General features: G+C 38.3%; 1 protein-coding gene across 1 annotated transcript in view; it reads right to left on the reverse strand.

The window, feature by feature from the left end:
* The window catches only part of CCDC141 (coiled-coil domain containing 141), a 220,131-nt gene that overhangs the window by 61,559 nt on the left and 132,936 nt on the right, over positions 1-25,636 (reverse strand). Inside the window, exons 7-8 of the mRNA XM_046018027.1 lie at positions 15,209-15,403; positions 2,850-3,022 (exon numbers count right to left, since the gene is read on the reverse strand). Coding sequence (XP_045873983.1) covers positions 2,850-3,022; positions 15,209-15,403 — 368 coding nt within the window. The remainder of the gene's footprint in view (positions 1-2,849; positions 3,023-15,208; positions 15,404-25,636) is intronic.

Below are 25,636 nucleotides of genomic sequence, written 5' to 3' on the forward strand. Positions count from 1 at the left end.
AAGATGAAACATTACCAATCAGATCAAAAAAGATAAAGTTTAAGAATGATAAACTATGACCAGCTTTCCAATTCCAGGAGCTAAGCATCAACACTGAATAGTGAATTTCAGTTTCTGGCCAGGAGCAGGGATTAGATTTACCCTCATGCCTGAAAGGACTAGAAGAATAGACAAAGTATATGAAACAATAGTTCTCAGATACTGGACAACATAAGCTTACTGCCTGAGAGGCAATTTCCAGACCAAAGCTCAGGGAGGTGGAACCAAAGGGAGCCCCAAGATCTTGCTGGGTTGAGGAGACAGGGCTCAAGCTTTGGGAGGCTGAGGCACCTGGAATTTCTGGGGCAGTGTACCAGAGACAGATTTCCAGGGATCTAGGGAAGGGTCTTGGGCTGCCTCCTGATCTACCCATGCCTGAAGGGAAACCACCCAAGGGCAAGGAAAGTACCACAAGTAAAGAGTAGCCTGAAGAGAATCTCTGTGCTTTGAGACTCACTTGTAAAACCGACAGAGGACCACTCCCCAAATTCCAACTGGAGCCCTCACCAACTTAATCCAATCATCACGACTCAGCTCAGCGTCTGACCTGTACGTTGAGTCCAGGCACCCGCAGGAGCCTCTGCATGGTGCAAGACACATGGACCTTTAAGCAGGGGAGAGGAGAAAGGAGAGTACCCACACTTTGGGGCCCGACATGGGTGTGCTGGGGCTCCAAGACACCATTACCTGATGTATGGCTTGGAGCGAAAGTAAAGAAACTTAGTAGTTACAGTTGTTAGTTTTCAAAAAGAGAGACTCATTTGCCCTTCTTATAGCTTCAGCTGTTTGGCTCCTGTTGGAAGACCCTAGATTATTTCTGATCTTGGCTTTAGAGTCCCATAGCAACCATTACAAGCCCTTGCTAAGTATCTATGTCCAGATGCAGACTGTCTTCTGAAAAGAAAGTTCCCTAAACCCAAACTTATCAAATCAACACTTTTTTAAAAAAATATTTTATTTATTTGATAGGGAGAGATATCACAAGTAGGCAGAGAGGCAGGCAGAGAGAGAGGGAAGAAGCAGGCTCCCTGCTGAGCAAACAGTCCAATGCGGGGCTCGATCCCAGGACCCTGAGATCATGACCTGAGCGGAAGGCAGAGGCTTTAACCTACTGAGCTACCCAGGCGCCCCTCAAATCAACACTTTTTAACACATCTAAAATAGAGCAGGATGAAGATTTAAAGAGAAATAGAGTCTTTTAAAAGAGTAAAATAAATAAAGAGAAGTAAAGTAATTTTACCACATTTGACCTATTTAATTATTCTTCAAATTTAATGTCTTTGAGTTTCAAGAAGATTGCTGATATGGAGGATCAATATGGGTCTATCTTATTTGCACAAATCTCTTTGGCTCCTTCTGTTAAAATGTAAGCCCCAACTTCATTTCTTCCTAGATAATATATGTTCTACCATCTGCCCCAGCATCTCCCTTTTCTCTTCCAATCCTATTCTTTCTCATATGTTCCCACTGCCTCCTCTTTCTGTTTCTCAAGGTCCTTCTCTCTCCTCATTTCCACCCAGATCTAAACCCACTGCTGATATACTTAACAAATGTGCTCATAAAAACAACCTGTCCTAGCACGCTAGTTAAGAACATGCAGTCTAGGGACCATGTACTTGGTTTCAAACCTGGACTCTGCCACTAACTGGCTATGTGACCTTTTGCGAGTTACTTGGTCTCTCTGTGCCTCAGTTATTTATAAAGGAGAACATTCATAGCTCAACGGTCCCTTTCTTATCGGCAGGGTTTTTTTCTGTGGTTTCAGTTACCCATGATCAACCATGGTCCAGAAGATGATCCTCCTCCTGACATATCATCAGAAGGTCAGGAGCAGCCCAACACTATGTGACAATGCCTGCGTCATGTACCTCCCTTCATCTCACCACGCAGGCATTTATCATCTCACATCATTGCAACGAGAAAGGTGAATACACTATAATAAGATATTTTGAGAACGAGAGAGAAATCACATTAACATAACTTTCATTACAGTGTATTGTTACAGCTGTTCTAATTAATTATCAGTAGTCACTTCAATCTCTTACTATGCTTAATTTATAAAATAAACTTTGTCACGTGTGTGTGTATGGGAAAGAAACATAGTTTGTGGGGTGTGTGTGTGTGTGTGTGTGTGTATGGTTTGGTCCTATCCGTGGGTTCAGACATCCACTGGGGGGACAAACTCCCTCCTGGATGATGGGGTCAACTCTGTCTTATAGAGTTGCTGTGAGGATTAATGACAGAATGTTCCTAAGCCTCCTGGCATGGTGCCTCGGACATGGTGGACTCTTAAGTTTTAAAAAAGTGAGCTATTGTTATTAGGACCTTTTATTTAGGGTTTCACTTGGTGAGCCACCAAGGTCATAAATGAAAGGGAATTTAGGGTTTTTTTTTTCTTTTCCAGAAAGGAAAAAAGGAACAGGGTAGACTCAGCGCTCATGAGTTAAAAGGGAGAAAGAAACCCCACAGAGGTGCTGGGCTATGAAAAGCACTGAGAATTAAGCTCTGTTTTTTCTCTTGTCCTTTCTTTCTCCCCACCTCAGAAACTCATAGAGGAAGAAAAAAAAAAAAAAAGTTCACTTTCACATCTTCGGGTCCTCAGACTCAGAATATGGAGTTACTTCTGGATGAGCAATGCGGTGTTCAGAATCACTGGTGACCAAAATTCAATAGATCCTTTTAAGCCATGTCATAATGCAGCAAGACATCAGAAGCAGAAAAAAAAAATTGTGCAACTTATTTTTTTTTTTAACAGGTTGTGGAAACTGTGAAAAATTTGGTTACACTGAGGAAGAAACAGGCTTACTCACCTACAGGAGTCTACTTGGCTGATTAAGGCTTGTCCCTTTTGCAAAGCATCAGCTGTGCAGTCTTTAATTTCTCTGTGTAATTCCTCATGCCTCGCTGCCAAGACAGGCAGACTTAAACCCTCTGATTTAAGGAGCTTAAGGTAAGCTTCAACTCTCCCAAGTACATCAAATGCCTGCCAAAGAAAACATACTTTCATTTTCTGCTTTTCTAGCTTAAAATCTACATCAATGTGTACATGAAATACTAGAGATTAAACCAGCCTATTCAATTTATTAGTTTGATCATAACCAAAAACAACAATCTTAGTCTGAGAAAACAGCTGTGTAGTTTTAAGGCTTCATTTAGGGAAACTGATCATAACTTAGCTCAGCATAGATAAATGTCAACATCATGAAGTTACCAAAAGAGTTTACATTGAGAATGTGTCTACACAACACAGTTACAACTGCACGGAATTTGAAGAGCCAGGCTTACTTTTCACACATTTTGTACTTAATATAAATAATGGATGAGATATTTTAAAAATATTATGCAGACTTTCAAAACCTGAACGTTTCTGTGATGCTCTTAAAAGGAAATTGCTCAGTAAATTGCACTTTGAACCAGAATCATTATACAGAAATATTCAAGAATTACCCCTTGTCTTCCAAGTATAAGACATTCTGCTGTTGCATCCAAGACATCCATCTGTCTACAAAGATTATAATTTGGTTCCGAAGCTGTGCAAAGACTAAGACCAAGGTAATATTTAGCCTTTGATACACAGAATGGATTGTGCAGAAAAAACATTGCCTTGCAAACCAAGATAGTGTCCTAAGAGAAGTTTTTTTTTGTTTTGTTTTAATTCCTCTATTTTTGTCCTTTATTTAGCAGATCAACAACCAACCATGGGAGATTAAGGTTATGGAGTTAACAGAGAGAAGAGAGGAGCTATCCTCTTGTCCATAAAGCCTTAGCTAGCAGTGAGATGGAGGAGTATATGATATGAAGGCAGTAAAAGAGGACTGTGGTAATATGAGGAAAAGAGAAGGACAGCAAAGTGCAGTGGTCTTCTTAGGTCCCAAGAGCACATTTCAGAACTTGGGCCTGGACAGCAGGAGCTGAATTAGGTTGGAGAAAAGCTGCATGGCAAGGGAGTTCTTGCCATGTTGCCCTTTGGCACTCCTGGAAGAAGCCACCCAGTGGGATGCTCCATACCATTCTGGAGAACACTCCTATCCCAGTAAGCCTGGTGGCACCACAGTCAGCAGGGGCCTTGAAGTCTAGCCTTCCTGGACTGTTGGGTTGGAAGCCAAGTTGGAGCTTGGTAGGGGCCCACCAGCAGTAGGAAGAGTCCACAGGAGACTTATGAGAAATGAAAGTGGATGGCCTCATGAGTCTAGCTACCACTGAGACCTGAAGAGGGAGGGAACACAGTTTAAGCCAAAGATAGAGGCAACAGCCGTAGAGCTGTGTGGAAGCTGGCTGCTGTCTAAGGGAGTGAGTTTTAATGTCAGAATCTGAACTGGACAAAATTTGAATTTACAGATGAAGTCTCTCCAATGCTGTCCCATTCCTTATATGTTATTCTCTAGTCCCATCAATGTCCTCATGTCTCCTGAATCTGTTCTTTCTGATCACTAAAAATGTTTAAAACAAAATCATTCCCCTTTATTTGGATGATAGGAAGTAATAATACCAACTGCAGCTTAATGAGAACTAACTTGTGCTCCATCTGTACTCTGTGTTTCATGAGTACCTTCCATTCAGCCGACAAGCATTTTGGGATGTCTGCTGAGTTTCAGGCACATTATCCTGAATGGCCCTAGATGGAAGTGAGAAATGACCTCCATTGTATGACAGGGGAAACTGAGTCTCAGAGAGATTAAATTGCATAAAGTAATATTTCTACTAAGTGGCAGATTTGGTCTCTGTCCTTAATTTGCCTGGTCCTGAGACCCTGGCTCTTAAACCCTGGCCCATGGAACCATGTGGCAAAAGATTACCAGGGGAGGCTTAAGAAAGAAGCAGCTTTTCCAAGAACTCTGTTCATCCTCAGTGGAAAAAGTGAGATTTTAAAACTAACTTTTTATAAATAAGTGTCTACCTTTCCTTCTTATAGGTGAAAAAAGATACAGAGAAAGGCTGAGTGGTTTCTCTTATGCTATATAGGACTGGAAAAGGAAGATAGTTTTATTAGAGAAACTTTGAACCTGAAGACTCTTCGTTATCTGATCCCCCTCTCTTTTTCTGCATTTGACAACAGAGCCAAATGTGTCAAGGTGCTAATGTTAGAAAAGAGTATTTGAATTACTTTCTCAATCTTTCCATGACACATTGAAATACCATTTGGCAATAGTCGCTGTTTCTGGGATTTTGTTTTATATTTTGAATTTTTATTGCTTCTTTTGAATGAAGTGGAGTCTCATGTTAATCAAAGTTTAGTTTTAAAGTTAGTGCTGAAAACAAAAATCTGGTGTAGTCAAAATTATCATGACCTCCCTTAAATCATGCTTAAAATTTAATATATGTGAACTAGTGACTGTAGTAATACTACTCACAGTGAGGTTGGGAGCCATTGAGCTGGATGAAATAAAAGGAAAGTGTATATACATAGATGTCCAGGCATTCACTCTTTCTTCCCTTAAGATAATAGCCAGAATTCCTCATGGGAATGGTTGAAAGAATAGAGAATTCCAAAGTGCTTTTTCTTCTCTACACATCTGACTCCACTGTGTTTTAGTATTAAGCCACTATAACCTTAACACGTTTGTTGTTGTTTTGAGAATTAAAGAAGGAAAAAAAAAATATGAAAGTTAGGGCATGAGGATGGACCTGGAGTAAGTACTCAGAAAATACTTTCTCGCAATTACTCTAAATCGTGATGGGACACATCTTTGAAAAGCTCCTGAGAAGAACAGGACCATCGGCTGCCGGTCATTCGTTCTGCTTGGGCCTCTCCTCCTGTGGCCCCAGGTAACAGCTGCTACTCTCTGATCCTTGGGCACTGGTCTCATCCTCATAGTAGTTAGATTTGAAAGCCGCATAAAGTGCATGTGTGAGGTGACTCTCCCCCCTTCCTGAATGTTATCATAGAAGTATGACATCTCAATAATATGGGAATAAACTGAAGGGCTAAACAGTCACTAGAAGGAGGTGGTCTACCAAGGACCTAGATAACACATGACTTAGAGTCAAAATAACCAAATTTTCTTCTAGAGCTTTTTTTCTCAAAAAGATCACAGTGTTTGGAAAGCACTGACTTACTAATTGCTCGATGTATCACACGTGATAGAGTCATGGCAGAAGAAAAGAGGTGAGTGGTTGCGCTCCTTCATTAGCTCAACAAATATATTTGCTAATAAGATGAGTGGATACTGTAAGAGAGCTTATTCTTTATCCTTAATCCTAACCTAACCCTCATGGGAATTATCTAAACCCACAGAAATGTTAAATTTAATGATTTTAAGGGGAGTCCTCTTTCAAAAAGATTATACATTCTGTGATTGTTAGAATCCTATGCAAAACTCCTTTCTCTTATCCCCATGCAAAATTTGTTGAGGAATCCATGTACCAGTTCTAGAAAGGCTAAGTATCATTGCTCTCACTGCATGTTTTTCTGTTTACCATAACTATAGGGAACCTGATATACTAGATCCAGCCTGGAAAGAATCTCTTTGTCTCACATACGGTATAGAACAGGTTATTTTTGGCAATGACACTATGGCCCTCATAGAAACCCCTTTGCAATTAATATTTCCTCTTTATTTTTCTCTTCACATCCCACTCTTTCTTCAAACCTGGTCAAATACAGATTTTATGACTAGAGACAAAAAGAAGGATATAAGCACAAGTATAATATTTTCTCCTTCTAGGTTCTAGCTCTTCTTGACAATTTTATATTGTACCACCCAGTTCTCAGGCAGACAATCAGTTCTTCTCAGGAGACCAATCAGTTCTTATTGCCTTGGTTTGGGAAGACTAAGGAATTGCTTGTTTGTTTTTGTTTGTTTGTTTGTTTTAAATGCTAATAAAGATCCTCCCCCAACCATTTTTAAGTAGAAGATCCAAAGTACAAGAGCCAGGCTGGATCAAATCGAATAGAGATGGTATCAGAACATGGCACATTTTACTCTTTTTAAAATGCCTATGAGATTAAAAAGTTAAGCAAGAAGAACCATGAGTCACCCAGGATAATTATATCACTCTGTTTCACCAAGATGCTCAATTAGTAGTATTGTTTGCTTCTAGACTAACTTATTTGAAGAGAATCAAAAACAAAAAAAAAAAGAAAAGAAAGAAAGAAAGAATGAAAGAAAGAAAACCAAACATTAAAAACAAAGAACAATGTCCATAGCCCCCTCCCCCTCTCGATTCACAGACCTGTACCCCTGGGGATAAAAATACATTATATGTTTATTAAAAAAAAAAAAAATTTGGAAGGGGAGGCGAACCATAAGAGACTATGGACTCTGAAAAACAACCTGAGGGTTTTGAAGGGTCAGGGCTGGGAGGTTGGGGGAACAGGTGGTGGGTAATGGGGAGGGCACGTTTTGCATGGAGCACTGGGTGTTGTGCAAAAAGAATGAATACTGTTACGCTGAAAAAATAAATAAAATGGAAAAAAAAAACAAAAAACAAAGAACAAAAAAACTCAAACACTGCAGAACTTTGAAATTTTCCTTGCACGAGTTCTGAGGCTGGAGAACGAGTTTGGTTGGAACCTTTATCCTTACCAAGGACACAAAACTCAGCTTCTCATCAGAGCACCAAATCCCACTGTCTGCAGCCACTCCTGTGGCTCCCAGTTTGGCAAGCTGATGCTTGATCCAGGTCCTAACCAGATCTGCCAAGGCTTGCAAATGCCAGAAAGGCAGGAGCCAGAGGGTGATGTAAGTTTCAGCTCCCAGTATTTGCTGCTCCCTGCTGGTGCCCAGACTCATTCCTTGCCTCGCCAGCGTTGTCTCTGCTGGGCCCCAGATCTCCCTTCTCCTTACAAGTGTTAGAAGGTGGCTTTGTGGTGTTGAAAGATATCTAAAATCATGACTACGTAAAACCGGTTTTGGCCTCACAATCTGAAAAGCTGAAGGAAAAAAAAAAAACTGGAAAAGGAGTTTTGGATTGAAAATGATATGTATCTGATGCATTTTGTCAACACGGAATGGAGGAAGTGTATGTACTGATGAACTCTTACTTTTTCCTGAGATAAGCCCACCTTGGAAATGGATAAACTAGACCCATAGGTAGAATTCTAACTAGCTAGTCATTGTTTATACTTTCTGGTTTCTTTTATCTAAATTGACCTAAATAGTTTTAGGATAATCTTGGGAATATTAACATTTCCCAAGGGAAAATGTCCCTTTACAATGTGCAAAACATCTATTTTCTTTCGTTTGTCTAACAAGCATTTATTGAACTCTATGGAACATGTACTCTGGTACATGCTGGGGATAGGAAAATGAACAAAAGCATTTAAGTCACATTACAGTGGCTAGTGCAGTATTCAATGCATATATAATGACAAAATAATGGCTGGAACGTAGTGAGTGTTTAGCCCCTCTATGCACTAGTCATGCATTAACTCATGCAGATAGCTCAGTGACTCTCACTGAGGTGCATATAATTATTATTTCTATTTTCAGATAAAAAAGCTGGATGCACAGGGAAGTTAAGTAACTGCCCAGGGTCATAGAGCTAATAAATGTCTAAGTACAGATTCATACCTCAGCAGCCTGGCTCCAGAATCTACTGTGTTATTTTAGAAAAGTATCATCCTAGCAAATATTTTAAAATTTTCACTTAATGCTCACAATTCAATTCATTTATTTATACTCCAGCTCTCTCCTGGAAAGACTTTGTACATTTATCATCAGTTGCAGGAACTTTTATTACTGAATGGTATCCCCTGAAGTAGATAAGGATTGTTACGCCTATTTCAGAAAGGAGAAAACTCAGGCTTGAACTGTACATTGACTTGTCACATGGCCATTTATTCGTTCATTCAACCAAATCTGTTGAACACTAGGTGGCATGCAAAGATGACTAAGACAACCTCTCTCTAAGGAGCACAGAGCAATACTACAGGAATCCTGAAAAATAAGCAGTTAATGCTGCCTGGAGACTTCTCGGAGGAGGTGGTACGGGTGATGATGCATCTCTTCATACAGCATTACTCCCCTTCTCAAGTATGCCACAGACACTGACCTTGAAATTTGTTCCTCGCGTATTAAAGTAATTAAGCTCTCTGCTTTCAAAATCATCTCATTCCTATGATCCGGGATCAATGTAATCTCTTATGAAAATGATATTTGGCCCTCAAACTCCATGGCTTGTAATATTTCACTGCTTTCAATCATTCAAACAATTACTGAGCACCCACAACCCGAAAGGCACTGCTCTAGGTGCTCTGTTCTGATGAACGCAAAGTAAAATGGACATGTTTCTTACCCTCAAGGAGCTTTAATTCAGCAAAAGAAAGGAAATCTACCCATAAATGCCTACAATACAAAGGAGAATATACTTAATGCCAATGGAGAGATGCAGCAGTTTAAAATTGTACGTGGAAGGGAAACCAGTAAATACACTCATGACTTGCTCAGAAGTCAGTTGAGAGTTTTATAGAGAAGGATACTCATGAGTGAGTGACAGTAAAACTGAATGTCTATTATAAGACTAATTACATATGGACTGAGTTGTGGGCTCTCATGAGAAATGTTAAGATGTATAAGGTATTTCTTGTTTTTGATGAGTTTTCTATTATATACAAATAATAATATGGTCATAGTTTAGCCATATTTCTCAAATATATTTCTGTGGTTTAAATAGCCCATCCTTGAGTTCTAAAACCAAATGTTACTAAACCATTCTCTCAGAGGGAATACAGGAGATAAGAAAATTAAGGTATCATTTGCTCCATATCAGGAGGCTTGCCTCATCATGATTTGAGTCCTTAATATCTCTTCATATTTAAGGATATCCTCAGCAAAAGATAGAAATTTCTTTATTTTTAAATTTTATTTATTTATTTATTTGAGAGAAAGAAAGCATGAGCGGGGGAGGGGCAGAGGGAGAGGAGAAACAGGACTCCAAGCAGAATCTCTGCCAAGTGTGGAACCTGACGCAGGGATTGATCTGATAACCTGAGATATGACCTGAACTGAAACAATCAGATGCTTGACCAACTGAGCCACCCAGGCACCCAAGACAGCAACTTCTTAGCATGCTATTCAAGAAGTGCCTAACTCCCTGATTGCTTCTACCACTTGTCTCTCATCATTCTGGGCTTCCACCCTACATTCTTGACAAAATGAATTACCTTAGGTTTCCCAAACAAGGCACAGCTCTTTACTACTCAATTCCCTCACCCAACCCCTTCTTGCCCCAGCTTTTCATATTTAGCTCAATGTGCACCTCCTCTAGAGAAGTCTTCTTTGACACTTTCCCCCTGGTCCTCTCCTCTGTGTTCTCTAATGCTCTATGCTCACTCCAAAAGCTTCGGGCTTTTCCCAAAGTGCCCAGCACTTCTGTTCCCTTGCCTCTCCTCCAAACTAGACTGAGAAAGTCTTAAAGGCAAGGATTGTATCTTTAACTGCTTTAGTTAAAGTATATATATGATACATGAAAACAGCAGGTATACAACACATTAGCCAAATGGAAATGTAGAAGAATGGAGAGAGTTTAAAAAAAAAAAAAGATGCTTTAGGTTTTTGTAAAAGAATGGAAAGTTGTTCTGGAAAGGAGAAATGTGAGACAGGCTGCCTAAGAATTATGAAATTGGAAATATCAAGGAAAGGGATGTCCAATGACAATTAGCTTAATTTCTTGAATTCATTTATATCATCTAACAAATTCCTTCTGAATAATATTTTTTAGGTCCTCTACTTGGACAGGTTTCTTCATTCTTCAATCTATACAACTGGGCCATTTTATTTCATTGTTTCCCATATCTGGCCTAAAATGTATCTATTTTGAAAATGGGGAAATGGTACATATATAAATGGAAAAAAAAACTGTACCAAATTCCATCCTTAATTATTTTGTTTTCATCTGAAACAATTACGGTGCTGTAGGCATTACTGGTTTGCATTGCTGTACATATCTTGAAAAAGCAACAGTATCTATTTAAAAGACATTACACTTTTGGCATTGATGGCAGAAGCAGGAGAAGCTATGACAATCATTATTTCAAACTGCTTTTGGTGTGTTGCACTAGGTGTCATAGCTTTTGTTCCATTTTGCTTTTAGGCTGACCACCCAAGAACCACACCATGTAGATTTGGCCTCAGTCTTCACAGCTTGCTTTCCCCAAAGAAATCATGTGCCTGAGAATGGGAAGCAAGGGAGATGAGACCGTATGACCAATCAGCCATGTTTTACAGCTTCAGGTTCAGTCATTGCTGTCATATAAATTCAGGTTCACACTGTGCTGCTCTTGAAGCATATATATTTATGCTTAAGCATATATATTTGAATCACCTTCTTTAAACAGTGGTAAGTACTCTATGGGTGGTTGACCCACCTCACCCAACTCTTTTTTTGTGAACTTGATAGAAATATACTAAATAAGATCATCTACATTCAAGAAAGATGAAAATTCGGGGGATCCCGATGAGTTACTATAATAGGTGCTATGTTCATATTTCATGCCATGTCCTAATAACTCTTAGCAACATCTGGTAATTAGAGAAACACTTCTCCCATCAGCTATCATCCCACATTGACAATCAACCCTTCTTATATTTGTTGCTAAATGATTTAGCAGTAAGTTCTCCAGCACAGGAGATAACTCTAAAATGGAAAAGAAGCATCTCAGGTTCTTAAGTTACATGGTTCAATCCCCTTGAATCCAGTGGCTGGTTTATGACCGCATCAGGAGCAACATTCTGAGGTCCTATGTGCTAAAATCGCCACCTACTGTTCACTCCAGGTACAAACCACCATACCTCAAGCCAAAGGCTATAGACACTGAGTAAGAAACACTCTTGAGTCTTGAATAGTAATCAATCATCAACTTCTAGAGGTATTAAAAGGTAGAAAATTTCACTCCTAAATCCACAGGGCAAAGGCAGTGGGGCACTCTAGTCAATATGGAGTATTAGGTGAGATTATGACATCCTTTTTATTTTAACAAAATTTTTAAAAAGTGAAAGCTGTATTTTTAAAATCACACTTCACTTTTTACTGAGCAAATACTCCAGCTGTGACATTCAGTCATTCATATATTACCCATGACACTAACATATTTTCTCACGGTGGTATTTGGCACAAATATTGAAGGAGAATATTGACTTAGCTTTAACAAAGTTGGAATAAGAGGTTGTTTGCTGAACAAATAATTCACTTATCAAGAATGGAATTGGTTTTCAAAGCAAATATCGTTTTTTAAAGCACTGACTTCCTCTTCCTTTCACGGTGCTGTATGTGTTGGGAGAGTCACTAGTGCTCCTGCCCATCGTTATTGGTATGCCAAGAATGCCTGCCCCAGACCCCTCTTTACTGGGACCACTTCTCAGTGTTGGGTTTACAGCCAGCAACCTTCAGGGCTGAGGAAATGTCTCCTTCAGAGACAAACAGCAGGCTGGATTATTGTTTGCCATCAAACAGAAGATGCCCCAAGCTTAGGGTTCCCCTCCTGGATCACCACCTGCTGCATGAGCAGTCACCCAGCGGGACCCATCTGCATTGCCCCCCCCCCACCCCAGTCACAACTTGGGAAACTGACATGATGCATTGACATTTAGATTCTTGTTTTTGTGAGTAATAAGATCTTTCAAAATAGAAGTCTTTCAAAACTGACACAAAAGTCATGTGTCTTTTGTGAGCATCCACAAAACGGGCAAGTTAGCATGTTAGCTTGAAATTTGGGGTAAAATTTCAGATATCTCATAGTTCTTGACAACATGACTTCACCTGGGGATAAGGATGTTCACAATTGAAAAAACCCAGTGCACCCAAGTTATAGTAAAGTGAGTGTGGAAAAGGAAATTCAGTGCTTTAGAGATGATATAAATTGAAAATACCCCTTACCTAGTGTAAATGGAATTTTCAGACTAGAAAAAAAAATTTTTAAAGGACGTTTACATTATATTAGTGTTTAAATCCAGCTCTTTACTTTAACTAGGGTTATTTATAAGTGCTATGTGAAAAGGCTAAAATACTGAGAATTTTGTAAAATGTAGAGATCCCACAATATGAATAGAAGAGAAAAATACCATTTACAGGTCTTAAAAAAGAGTTTCCTTCTTTAATTTATTTTTATTATTTTTAAAGATTTTATTTATTTGGCAGACAGAAATCACAAGTAGGCAGCGAGACAGGCACAGATTGGGGGGGGAGGCAGGCTCCCTGCTGAGCAGAGAGCCCAATGCAGGGCTTGATCCCAGGACCCTGGGATCATGACCTGAGCCAAAGGCGGAGGCTTTAACCCACTGAGCCACCCAGGTGCCCCTCCTTCTTTAATTTAAATGGATTTACCCACTACCTTATTTCATCATTTCCTGCTTCTTCATAATACGATAAATATTTCATTTTAAAAATCATGATTAAATATCCACTTTCTATGCTCCGATTACTATTTTTGCTGAGGTAAAAGCAACTATCACCTTTCACATTGACTCTTAAATTTGGAGTTAAAAATTAACTCCTTGATGCTTTGAAATGAGAGAACAAATTCTGTACTTTTCTAAGTGCCGCTTGGCTATAGAGAATGCTATAGTATGGATAATATAGAATGGATAAATCCCAATGGAACTAGTTATAATTTAAATGCCATGGTATTTCAAATGATGAAACAGGGAATCTAGAAGTCAAGTGTTGAGACTTAAGAAATATAATTTCTTAGGATTTGACCTGAATTACCATTGCTATATGAATTTGAGAAAGTAACCATTCCATTCTTTTTTCTTTTCTTTTCTTTTCTTTTTTTTTTTTTTTTACTATTACTATTACAAGAAATGTCATTCTTTTTCCCTCAAGGCCCAGAAATAATGTAAGAAGAAAGCCTCCCTGGGAAGTTATCAGATAATGAGAATGGAAAAAGCAAGAGCAAGAGAGTAAGAACTAAGGAGAGAGGGAAACTACATTTTGCAGGGCTGAACCTATAGGGTTTGTTCTAGAAGTGTTGTTTTATCAGAGCAACATGTTCTCTAACTGTCTTCCTTAGAAATGGCATTAACTGACTGACGTATGACCCACTTTTTTTTTCCCATTTTATTTATTTTTTCAGCTTATTTTATAGAATGAGGGTGCAATGGGTGTTAGAAAGTCTCTTATTCGAAAACAGGAATGTTGAAGAGGAACTTATCTAGCACCCTACCGTTTACTTAGTTCAGCAGCTCCAGTAACATGCTCTGTATCTTCTCTTCAAACAAAAAATCCCAAACAAATAATTTGCCAAAATTTCCTTAATTTTTTTCTGTAATTCTAGCAACTCTATTTTAGAATTCTAGTATTCATCCTTTTCACGTTTCCAATCAGTAAGGAAGCTCAAACTTAAAGAACTATTTTGGTATAGACCAGGACAGTATATTCAGATTGTTGATATCATGACTTTAAATCACAATATACCTACCTTCTAGGGGTGACTCACTCATTTCCAGTCACATTGTCCAGTTTGAAAAACATCAGTGATATTTAAGGTAGTAAACAATTCCAGCAGGACAGTTTGGAGATGTATATTAGATTGGAAAAGGTAAAAGAAATTTTCAAATAATATCACCAGCTTCAGATATACAATTGAGATGAACATGTAGACTTTACCCCTCACTAAGAGCCACCTGCTGCAGTCAGCCGGGAGAAGCAGAGCATTTCTCCTAATCTAGAAGACCTGGAGACGTTCCAAAGCAAGATTTCCCCTTGGCTGACCTTAAAGGGCAAGACCAAGGCAGGGCAGTGAGGTCAAGGCTCTGCTTCTAGCCTTGTGGTTTGCCTGCAGAAGGTCTGCAATATTCGTATATCTTTACCTGATCAATGAAAGAGAATTTTTCAAAGGGAAATCATTTTTTTGGTAGAAGTTTCACAGTGTCCTTTTCACCTTGATATATTTATATGATATAATTTATATATTGATATAATTTCCTTACTCCATGAGAAGCACTGCGGCGTCAGCACAAGTGACCCCCTCAAACAGCTCAATGACAGCTCTTTGATGAAACTCTCATGGGGATGCTTTTTACATGTCAAAGCAAAGAGTCTCCTCGTTTGGAGAACCAAATAATGGCCGTGATAGGAATACATTTTAGAAGCTCCATCTTGTTGTTGTTAATTTTGAAACTCTACGTGGAATCTAGACTTCCATGATGTGCTCCAGCCTACTGAAGTAATGGGTCTCTTACTGGTCTGCCCTGATTACCTAAAGTTACCAACGTGGTTTCATACTGACCTTATTCGTACTGCAAAAAAAACCATTTGCCTTTTTTAACCAAGTTTCCCTCTCCGCCATGAGCTGACGACATTCTCCTTGAAGCTGGTGCAGTTTCTGGTTAGAGAGCCGTAGGTGCTCTTTCTCCACGTAGCCCTTGGACAGCAGAATCCCATGGGCATCACTCCTCAGCTTCTCAGCAGCAGAATTCCATTCCTACAAGAGATCACTCTGGTTTATTTTACACATCCTCCTCTTTGTAAACTATGACAAGATGCAGAGAACGTTTCGATGTATTGAACGTATCAGAACCTGTCACTGTATTTTCAAATCATGATGGAGTAAATGCCACATTCCAAGATTGGTTTGAGTACCAAGACGCAGATTAAAAAAAAGAGAGTTTGAGTACCAAGATGCAGATTTAAAAAGAGAGAGAGAGAGAGAAGGACAAAGGAAAGAGGCTAGAAAGAGAGCAGGGATAATAGCAGGAAAGGGCAGGGCCGTTGGGGTGTGTGATTGATGGAGTGTCTGGTTGCCCTGAACACAGGCCACTTCCCCTTCCATTAATGCTGTCTGAAAACAAACCCCCAAATTGTCAACAGCGTTTTTCAGTCTCTAACTCATCGTGACCTGTTTTCATTCATTTAATTATAAGAAGTCTATCTCCCACAATTCAGTCTCATTGCCAGTGTGGGCAAATGTGTACAAGAAAGGAAGGGAAATCTCATATTTTATGCCTGTTGTGTTTGTATGTGCCTACACTTAGAACTGAAGTTAAGATCTGTTATTTTCCACAAAATTAATAGTTGTTATTACGTAGTATTCCCTCCTTCCTGACCTGAGTCTCACCTCTCAATGCTTCATTCTTAGTGGTATATAAACATTTCAGGGAAGAAAAGAGGTAGGTTTTTACTTTCTGTTACAAGAAGAAGAAAAACAGTAAGCAGAGAAGAAAGAAAATTAAAGTTGGAGTAAACTGAACATCTTAACAATTTATTTAAAGGTAAATTAAAGTTTCTTGCAAAAGAACTGAAGCTGGATTCAGCTTCATAAAATAATGCTTATCTCTAACACGGCTGTCTTGTGAGTGAATTTTCTGTACCCATCGCACCTGAGACTGAGCTGTACGCAGAAGCTGTTTGTTACAACATCAGAAGTTTAGCGCCAGATTTCAAAAATTATAGTCTGACTCCATCCTGGCTTGTTCCCCATGGCAAAATGTCCCGTTATTAAGTTACATTTGTTACATTTTACTGTGCAAAATCAGTATAATAATAAAAATAAGTATAATTTTAGTGCAATTTACCACTACTTTATTCATTCATTCATTTCAGAAGACATACTAAAGGTTATGCACCTGGTACTATGCTAGGATAGATGGCTTGCAGAATGCAAAGAAAGAATAAAATGTAGTCCTTTCCTTTAACAATATAAAACTGCTATTTTACCTCACTTTCACATATACTTACATTATCAACTGTATGAAATATATGCTGGTCCTATAAACACGTCCTGATGGCTCAACTAATGGAAATAGCAAATGTGTGATTCTTCAGCCTGACTACATCAGTGATGGTAATGGAAAATAGTGTTATCATGGTTGATCATACTCTCAGCCTTCGGAGAGAATGACCAAAAGTGAGAGGAGAGGATTGTTAAAATCAAAAACAAATGGAGACCAGCCCTAAAAACTGCTTGTGCAGACAAAACCAGTTTAGTCATACAAACAAAGCTTAATTTAGCTTATTTTGTGAGACTGACTTGACCTGGGTCATTTCTTGTTTATGCCTCTGGAAATTATAAGCAAAACTTGAATCTTTCCCGAGGTCGATATGAGGTAACCACTGACCTAGTCCCTATCATTTAAGAAAATTCCAATGTTATAACCAATAATTGTGAAGAGGAAGCAGTCCCTGCTTCCTCACTATATAAGCTGCTTTATAATAATGTATCCCTGAGCCTTGTTCCATGTTTTGGAATGAGTGCTCTGGTTTGCAAACTGTCTTTTTGGTGTGTGCACAATAAACTTTTACTAATTACTACTTTGGTGATTCACTGGTTCTCCTTTTGTTATTTGTGAACTTTTGACACTCCAAATTGCTCAGTGGGTGCAAAATCAATATTCTTAAGCATGAATATGGGCTACATGATTTCTCAAGATCCTTCCTTTTTTAAAGCGCTATTAATCTCCCACTTAAAGACAGCTAATATGGGCCATGACATTCTTTCATAAAGCACTGTAAATATCCCTCCCACTTAAAAACTGTTACCTTACCTTATCAGGAAAGAGCAAATGTTTTTAAAGCGGTTAGCACCATTTCGGGCACATGTAATAGGCATTCTCGAAACATTAGTTCCCCTTTACATTCCATCAGTTGTATCATGGTTCACTAGCTGCCCCGAGTTTGTTCTTCATGGGAATTTGTTTCTCAGCTCTAAAATAATGATAGTGGAAGGATTCTCTAAATGTTATTGACCCACGTTATATATTGATCAGTATTATGGGATAAACAAAATAAAGCAGTTGTCCTTACAGCAGGCCTTCTCAGAATCCTTCATATGTTAATGTGCTTTGAGACTCCTAGCTGAAAATGTGGTTTGAAATATTCTGGACAAGGAGGCCTGTGTGGCTCAGTCGTTAAGCGTCTATCTTCTGCTCAGGTCATGATCCCAGGGTCCTGGGATCGAGCCCCACATCAGGCTCCCTGCTCAAGGGGCAACCTGCTTCTCCCTCTCCCATTCCCTCTGGTGGTGTTCCCTCTCTCACTGTGTCTCCGTCTAGCAAATAAATAAAATTAAAAATATATATATTCTGAACAAATTCTTTTGACCATGAAACCACATGTTTACTGATCATCTCTGGGGACCAATGCTCCAGTTGGAACAATGTTGAGAAATTCTGTTATTGTGCTAAGCAGATGAATCACCTAGAAGTTCACCTGTTTTCATAAGTCTGTGTCTTTCCTTGTTGATTTTGTCTCTCCCTCCAGCTACCCAACTAGTCCATTTTCTGTCTTTTGTACCTATTCTCTTATTTTCTGTTAAGATCTGGGGTATGAATCCTCAATGGACTCAAGAAATGCTTAATGTGTTAAAACAGAACAAAGCAGGTAATTCTTTCAAAAAATTATCATTGACCAGAATCTTCATGTTCATTAGCAGAAGACCACTTAACATGAAGAACCTGGGAAGGCCTAGAGAGCTCGGAGGAAGAAAATGGAAAAAGAGTTAGGACATGGAGAAAGAGATTATGGCCTTTATGTGTTCAGCCTGGACAACATGAAGCCCTAAGGGGTAGGTATCTTAACTCTCTGCAAGACAGTATTGATTTTTCTTTCTGCTGCTAAGCGCTGTACTAAATGATTTACACATATCACCTCATTCACTCTTCATCACATCCCTACAAGGTAGGAACTGCTTTATCCTCATTCTATAGATGAGGTAATTGAGGTTTAGAGGTGTTAAGAACTTGCCTAGATTCTCAACATTAATAAGTGAAAGATCCAGAATTCAAATTCAGTTAGTTTGACTCTAGACCCTGTTTCTCAATCTCAATGCTGACCTCAGCATTCCAGAGAGGAGAGGTGATGGAAAGTATTTTTTACTGCATAGAAAGGTTAAACCTATTGGTTTAGAATTACAGAGGTGAAAGTTCTATGAAACCCAGATAAGGCCTTGGAAATGAGAAAATTCTTAAAAGACCCTGAGATTTTTTTTTTTATTTAGAATCAGAAACTTCCTCAATACCCACCTGTTACATATAGAAATGAGAATTTACAGCCTAAACTCAAGCTTAATTTTGCTCAGCGAATGGACCAAAATAATAAAACTCTTCTCTGTGAATAAGATGGGAAATACCTGTTCTCTAACATCGTTCATAAATCTGCCTTTAGCATAAATTTGGCAAACAGCATTAAAAAGACCTCTGGAGTGGAGCCAAATCTTTGAAAACACACTTCAACTCTGTGCTTCACATCACGTTTATAAAAAGTGGGCTATGACCTTCTAAGGAAGCTGTAAAGGACCATTTTGTGGCTCGTATCTTTTCTTATTCTCCATCCCCGTCTTCTTAATTGCATTTCACAGGAACTCTGTGGGTATTAAATGAAGCTGGGTCCGTTCACTATTTCTATTCAATCTTCTCAGAAAATTGGTTCTGTTTTCTTTGGGCAATCCACGCGCAGTTTCTGATGCATTTCTGTAACATTTTGATGATGTATTTCCCCAGTCATTTTTCTTAGGGGATGCATCCACTATTTTATTTTTAACCTAAAATGTTCCAGAGTCACCAGAATCCATCACACTCTTTTTAAAAACTTAGCTGTCACTGTTGTCAGGGCCGGTGGAACCCAATGGAGAAAATCATGGTCCGTTTTCTCTAACCTTTGCTGCCTGCCTGCCAAGTGTTAAACCTCTGACTGAGTTTCAGTCACTCCGTAATAACATATTTCCAGTACATGTCCCTGCCATCTGAAAACCAAAGCCTGCCATTTCCTTGACTTTTCAGTCTTGACAGAGAAACATGCATATGTCTGTCTGAGTAAAGACGTATGGCACTGTGTGCTCCTGGGCCCGGGCTATCTCCTTGGGTCACTCCGTTTTTGTTTTTGTTTTTTTCCTTTTTCACTCTCCGTGGTTACCCTTTTACACTGTACCTTTCACTGTTCCATCTGCTGAGGAAATTGAGCTTTTGTTGGATCCCTTGATTGAAAGGATATTTTTAAGAGGATTAGTGCGGATAGACAAGAAGGTGAAAATGATTTCTTCTGCCTTTTCTATACTCCCAGGTTAGCTCTTCAGATGAAATTATGGATTGGCATAAAGATTGCTCAGCAGGTAGATTCAAAGAGTAGAAAGTAGAAAGAAAGAATATCATCACACTATGTTTAGTAAGTTTTTATTCACAGGAAACTTCACTGTAGGTGAAGGGGTCTAATGACCCAAGGCCATGTGGTAAATTATTTTCATTATAAACCTGACTTTAAAATGTAAATTTTAAGTGGGGGAAGATGGACAAGAAAGAATAGAGGACGTATTTATAAACCACTAAGAAAATACCAGCTGTGGAGATGATAGGCCAAAATCACATCTGGCTGAAGCATGTATGGAGCTCATGTATAGTCCGCATAGCATGACTATTTCCTAGGACATCTCATGAGACACAACCCATTTCTTATTCATTCTCTAAATATACAGTCCCATTTGGTTCAGCACCAAGGAGAATTGACTCATTGACACAAAATCCTAGAATTGTACACGATTGTATTAATAGTTGGTACAAATCAAAAAACCTGGCAATTTTAATCAGAGAATATTTGAAAGTCTGTTTTGAGCAGGAATTTCTTTTTAGAGGAAATTTTTATGCTTTTAAAGAGTGGCAGTGAGCCACTGAAAAGCTGGAACTCTGATTATGCCCAGTTGGACTGCAAACTGGGCCAGAGTTTCATCTCCTGCTCTGTTCCCAGGCATTTCCACACTGACCTACACAAAAGCAAAGATCGTACTAGAGCGCTGGGTCCCATCCCACAGCTGGATGGTACAGAGTTCAGGGTCCACACGCCATTTGAACTAGGCCTTCACTGTGATGCATTTCGGCAAAGGTCTTGGTTGCAAACAGGAAGAACTGTGATTTTGTGTCACCTAAAGATAAAACAAGTGTGGTGTTTCACCTCCCAATCATTAGGCAGAGAATCCTAGCTACTGAACCGGGGAGAGCTTACGGGTAAGAGCAGAGAACTGGAGCTAGAAATACACTTTTTATTCCAAACTTAGTAAGTGGTCTCAAGCAGGGTATTTTGTTTTTCCAAGCCTTACTTCCCCTGCAATGCAATGACTGCCATCACCACACATATGCCTCTGCTTCTCTAGTGAATCACCTACAAATTGAGTGATGGATTGCTGTGCTTCGAATTACCAGATTTTAGGCCCTACTAAAATTTGGGATTTTAGCTGTATTTTCCATAACTGATCCTAGTGGGATTAGGACTGATAGTCTATAGTAGAAATGACAGATATCATCAAAATAATTTTTGAGTAATAGTTGCTTTCTCTTTTCTCTGTCTATTCAAATATTCCAAAAGTCACAGGAAAAACTATGGCTTGGAAATTTCTTGTTTCCCTTATTCTGCTCAGTGCATGGCTACCAGGTGGGGCTTGTTGTTCAGCTGCTCGGAGTCGGGTGCTTGTTGTCAATACTGAAGCAAATGGATGTGTGGCAGAATAAATTTTTAAAATCAAATAAAATCTTAACAAATTGCAATCATGAGCGAATCTTCAAAGTAATGATTAGAGCAAAAATACATTTATTTTTTTCTTCCTTAGGTTAACATAGTTTGGGGATGAAAATTTAATTACATGGGAAATCAGGGAGACATTTTTTTGAAGATGTGTGTTTTCCAAGAATCATTCTTTTTTCTTTACTGTCCTGTCCTTGTTGCTTTTCTTAGATTTCTTGCTCCTCTTAATCACATTTTCTTTGAGTTGAATAAGTAAGGAGCAGAGCCAGGTTTGGGTGTATTGGTGTTTCCATTTTTAATAAAAATTAATAAAGTCTTGTTGTCCAGATTATTTGCATCTAACACAATTTGCCTACAATCAGATTATGCCACTAGCTGACGAGGTGGTCCCAGTTTATATTACTGTTTTCAGAGAGCTTATTGTTTAATTTTCTAGCACATGTGTTGGAGATACCTTCAGAATCTCAACATGTAACTCAACTATGGGGAGAATTATTAGGTTTAAATGTTCACCTGTTGTGAGGATTTTCCTAAATGAAATAGATTAAATTGGGAAATGGGGGGAAAATCCACATATATTACATCCACAATGAACATCATATATAAACTAGAATAACAGAATAAATCTGGCTGACCATCAGTATTTCCTAGAAAAAAATTTAAAACATGCTTTCTCACACCTACCCCTATATTCATTGAATCATTATTGGAAGAGGATGTATTTTTAAAAATCGGCAGTATTTTATTTGAAATCGGGAGCAAAAAAAATTTGGAGCTAGACTAGAATATTCTAAAATATTGAATGACTAAGTAACAATGGACCTATAGAGTTTCTGCGTAATCATAACAATAAATGAGAAAGAATGATTATATAATAAAAGTGGTTTTAACCTTGTAACTTTAAACTTAGTGCTATAAAATTACATTTTATATTAATGCCTCCCAAATCTAAAATTTAACTTCTGTTTTCCACATTACTTCATTCATTCAATGAGTATTGCATCAGACTATGGAAGATACAATGACAAATAAAGTCTTTACTATTATACTCCTTAAATGATTAATACAGCAATCCATCATGAATTTAAAACAGTCCTGTTTCAATGTTGAATATCATTAGTCTTAATTCATGAAGATGAAATTAAGGCATTTCTTTCTACTTCATACTTTCTTCACATTATCGTGTCAGGCAGATAAGCCACTGATTTAAAAGGGAAGCAGAAATTTGACAGGAGGGAGAGAAACCTGAAAGTATAAAACTCATCCAGTTTTTCCCATATTTTTTCTTTTTAAGATTTTTATTTATTTGAGTCTGAGAGAGAGAGAGCAGGAAAGAGGGGGAGGGTCAGAGGAGAAGACTCCTTGCTGAGCAGGGAGCCCAATGCAGGACTCATCCTAGGACTCCAGAATCATGACCTGAGTTGAAGGCAGTCACTTAACAAACTGAGCTACAAAGGTTCACCTGAAATTTAAAAAAAAATATTTTGTTCATTCATTTGAGAGAGAGAGCACAAGCAAGGGAAGAGGCAGAGGAAGAGGGAGAAGCAGACTCCCTGTTGAGCTGGGAGCTCAATGTGGAGTTCAATCCCAGGATCATGGGAACTAAAGACACATGTGTTTAACTGACTGAGCCACACAAGTGCCCTCCAAATTTTTCTATACATTTATATGGTTATCTTTAATTTTCTTTACAAACTTTTTATAACCATATTTATAATATGTATATTCTTTATTGTAGGAAAAGCCCTTACCTCTAATGATGTGTAAGAAATCACTTATCTCCTACAAAATCTAGTCAAAGGTAGAATTTCTTTGACTCATCTCCTTTCATATGGTTCAGTTTTCAGCTAATCACTATGCATATGATTGGGATTCTCTCTCCATACTTTCTATGCTTAATAATCTATGAATCAGCAGCAAAAATTATACTAGGACAGTATATCATAACTCTCCTATACAATAGACAGTCTAATCTCAAAAGCATTATGTAACAAATCTCAAGAACACCTAACTAACACAAAATAGATCATTGTAAGTGCAAATGGAAAACTAAACAGTGTTCAGTGGAAGAAAAAATAAACTCTGATTTAGTAATCTGGGGAGATCTTTTATAGGACCTTAATTATGGGTGAAATCTTCAACTGATGAGTGTAATGTGGGACCGGGGAGAAGGCAAAGTGCTGGTTTGAGCAGAAGAGACAGCCTGAGCAAAAGAACGTAGGCAAGGGTGTTGGTTATTATTACCAAGGAGATGAAAAAGATGATCCTAGATCATAAGGAGATAAAACTATCTAATTTGGAAAAGTAATAAGTACTTTCATAGGAAGTGATGTCTGAGCTAAGACTTAAAACAAAAGGGTAGGCGTTACTTGGCAGAAGTGGAGTAGAAGTGGGGTGGGGAGTGAAGAGTGAGTCCATAGGCAAACATCCAAAAGAAAGCTGCTCAGTACCAGATAGATAAGAGTGTCCAGAATCAAAGACATAAATTTATGAATAGAGGGATAAGCCTGGATTCCTATAATGGCTGGATAATGAAAAGTTCACACAGAGAAAGGAATAGGAGAAGAAATGATACAAGCCAAACCAGGAGGGTCTTACTAAGAATTGTACATGACAGCCAAATGCAATGAATTATCCTCAATTTCAGACAATTTGAAAACACTTGAAAACGAACAACAGGGGCACCTGGGTGACTCAGTCAGTTATGCATATGCCTTCAGCTCAGGTCATGATCTCAGGGTCCTGGGATCAAGCCCCACATCAGGCTTCCTGCTCAGCATGGCATCTGCTTCTTACTCTCCCTCTGCTCCTCCCCCTACTTGTGCTCCTTTGCTATCTCTCTCTCAAATAAATAAATAAAATCTTAAAAAAAAAAAGAAAGAAAATGAACAACAGAGCAGAAAATACTATTGTGTCAATGTTAAATTTATTGGGTATAAAATTGGAACATGGCTGTAGAAGAAACCATCCTTGTCATTAGGTTATCTGTTGAAATATTTAGGGTAAAAATACATGATGTTCACAACTTATTTTGAAATGATTAAGCTAACTGAAATAAGTCAAGCAGAGAAAGTCAACTATGATATGGTTTCACTTACTTGTGGAACATAAGGAATAGCATGGAGGACATTAGAAGAAGGAAAGGAAAAATTAAGAGGTTGGGAATCAGAGGGGGAGAAAAACCATGAGAGACTATGGACTCTGAGAAACAAACAGGGTTTTAGAGGACAGGGAGGTGGGGAGATGGGTGAGTCTGGTGATGGATATTAAGAAAGGCATGGATATTAAGGAGGAGAACTGGGTGTTATACACAAACAATGCATCTTGGAACACTGCATCAAAAACTAATGAAGACGTTTTGCATGGAGCACTGGGTGTTGTGCAAAAAGAATGAATACTGTTACGCTGAAAAAATAAATAAAAAAATAAAATAAAATAAAAACAAAACAAAAAAAAACTAATGAAGTACTGTATGGAGACTAATAACATAAAAAAAGAAATGATTTAAGAAAAAGAATATACATGTAACTACGTAATGAGAGATAGAGAAAGGAAATGTCATAAAATTTTAAAATTGATGAAGTCTATTTGGACATTTATTGTACTATTTTTTCAAATTTGCTGTGTGGAGTTTCTAAACTAAAAGTTAAGGAAGAAGACGGGTGCCTGGGTGGCTTAGCTGGTTAAGCAGCTAACTCTTAAACTACAGCTCAGGTCATGATCTTGAGGTCCTGGGACCGAGTTCCATGGTCAGTGGGGAGTTTGCTTAAGGAGAAATCCTTGCTTAAGGATTTCTCATCTCTCCCTCTGCGCCTCCCCAGCTTCTCTTAAATAAATAAATAAATCTTTTAAAGAGTTAAGGAAGAGGAGTAAATATTGTTAATAATAAAAAGTTAAGGAAAAAAGAAAAGGGAATCCTATGAAACTAAAAAAAAAAACCTACAAAAACTCGATGTTTGACGGCAATAGGAAAAGTCAATCATTGAGGATCGTTTAAATAAATACACTCATACAATGGAACACTCTGGCAAAAGCATCAGAACACTGCTTATATACTACTATAGAAGAATAACCAAGTAATAAAAACAAGACACAGAAAGGTAAGCTTAGTAGGCTACTAATGAGGTAAGAAAGGGACAAAATAAGAATATATAGCTGTATTTGTTTAGATAACGTAAAGAAACTAGGCAGATAGTTAAAAGACTAATAATAG

This window comes from Meles meles, chromosome 9, assembly GCF_922984935.1.
Source record: "Meles meles chromosome 9, mMelMel3.1 paternal haplotype, whole genome shotgun sequence".
Lineage (NCBI taxonomy): Eukaryota > Metazoa > Chordata > Mammalia > Carnivora > Mustelidae > Meles > Meles meles.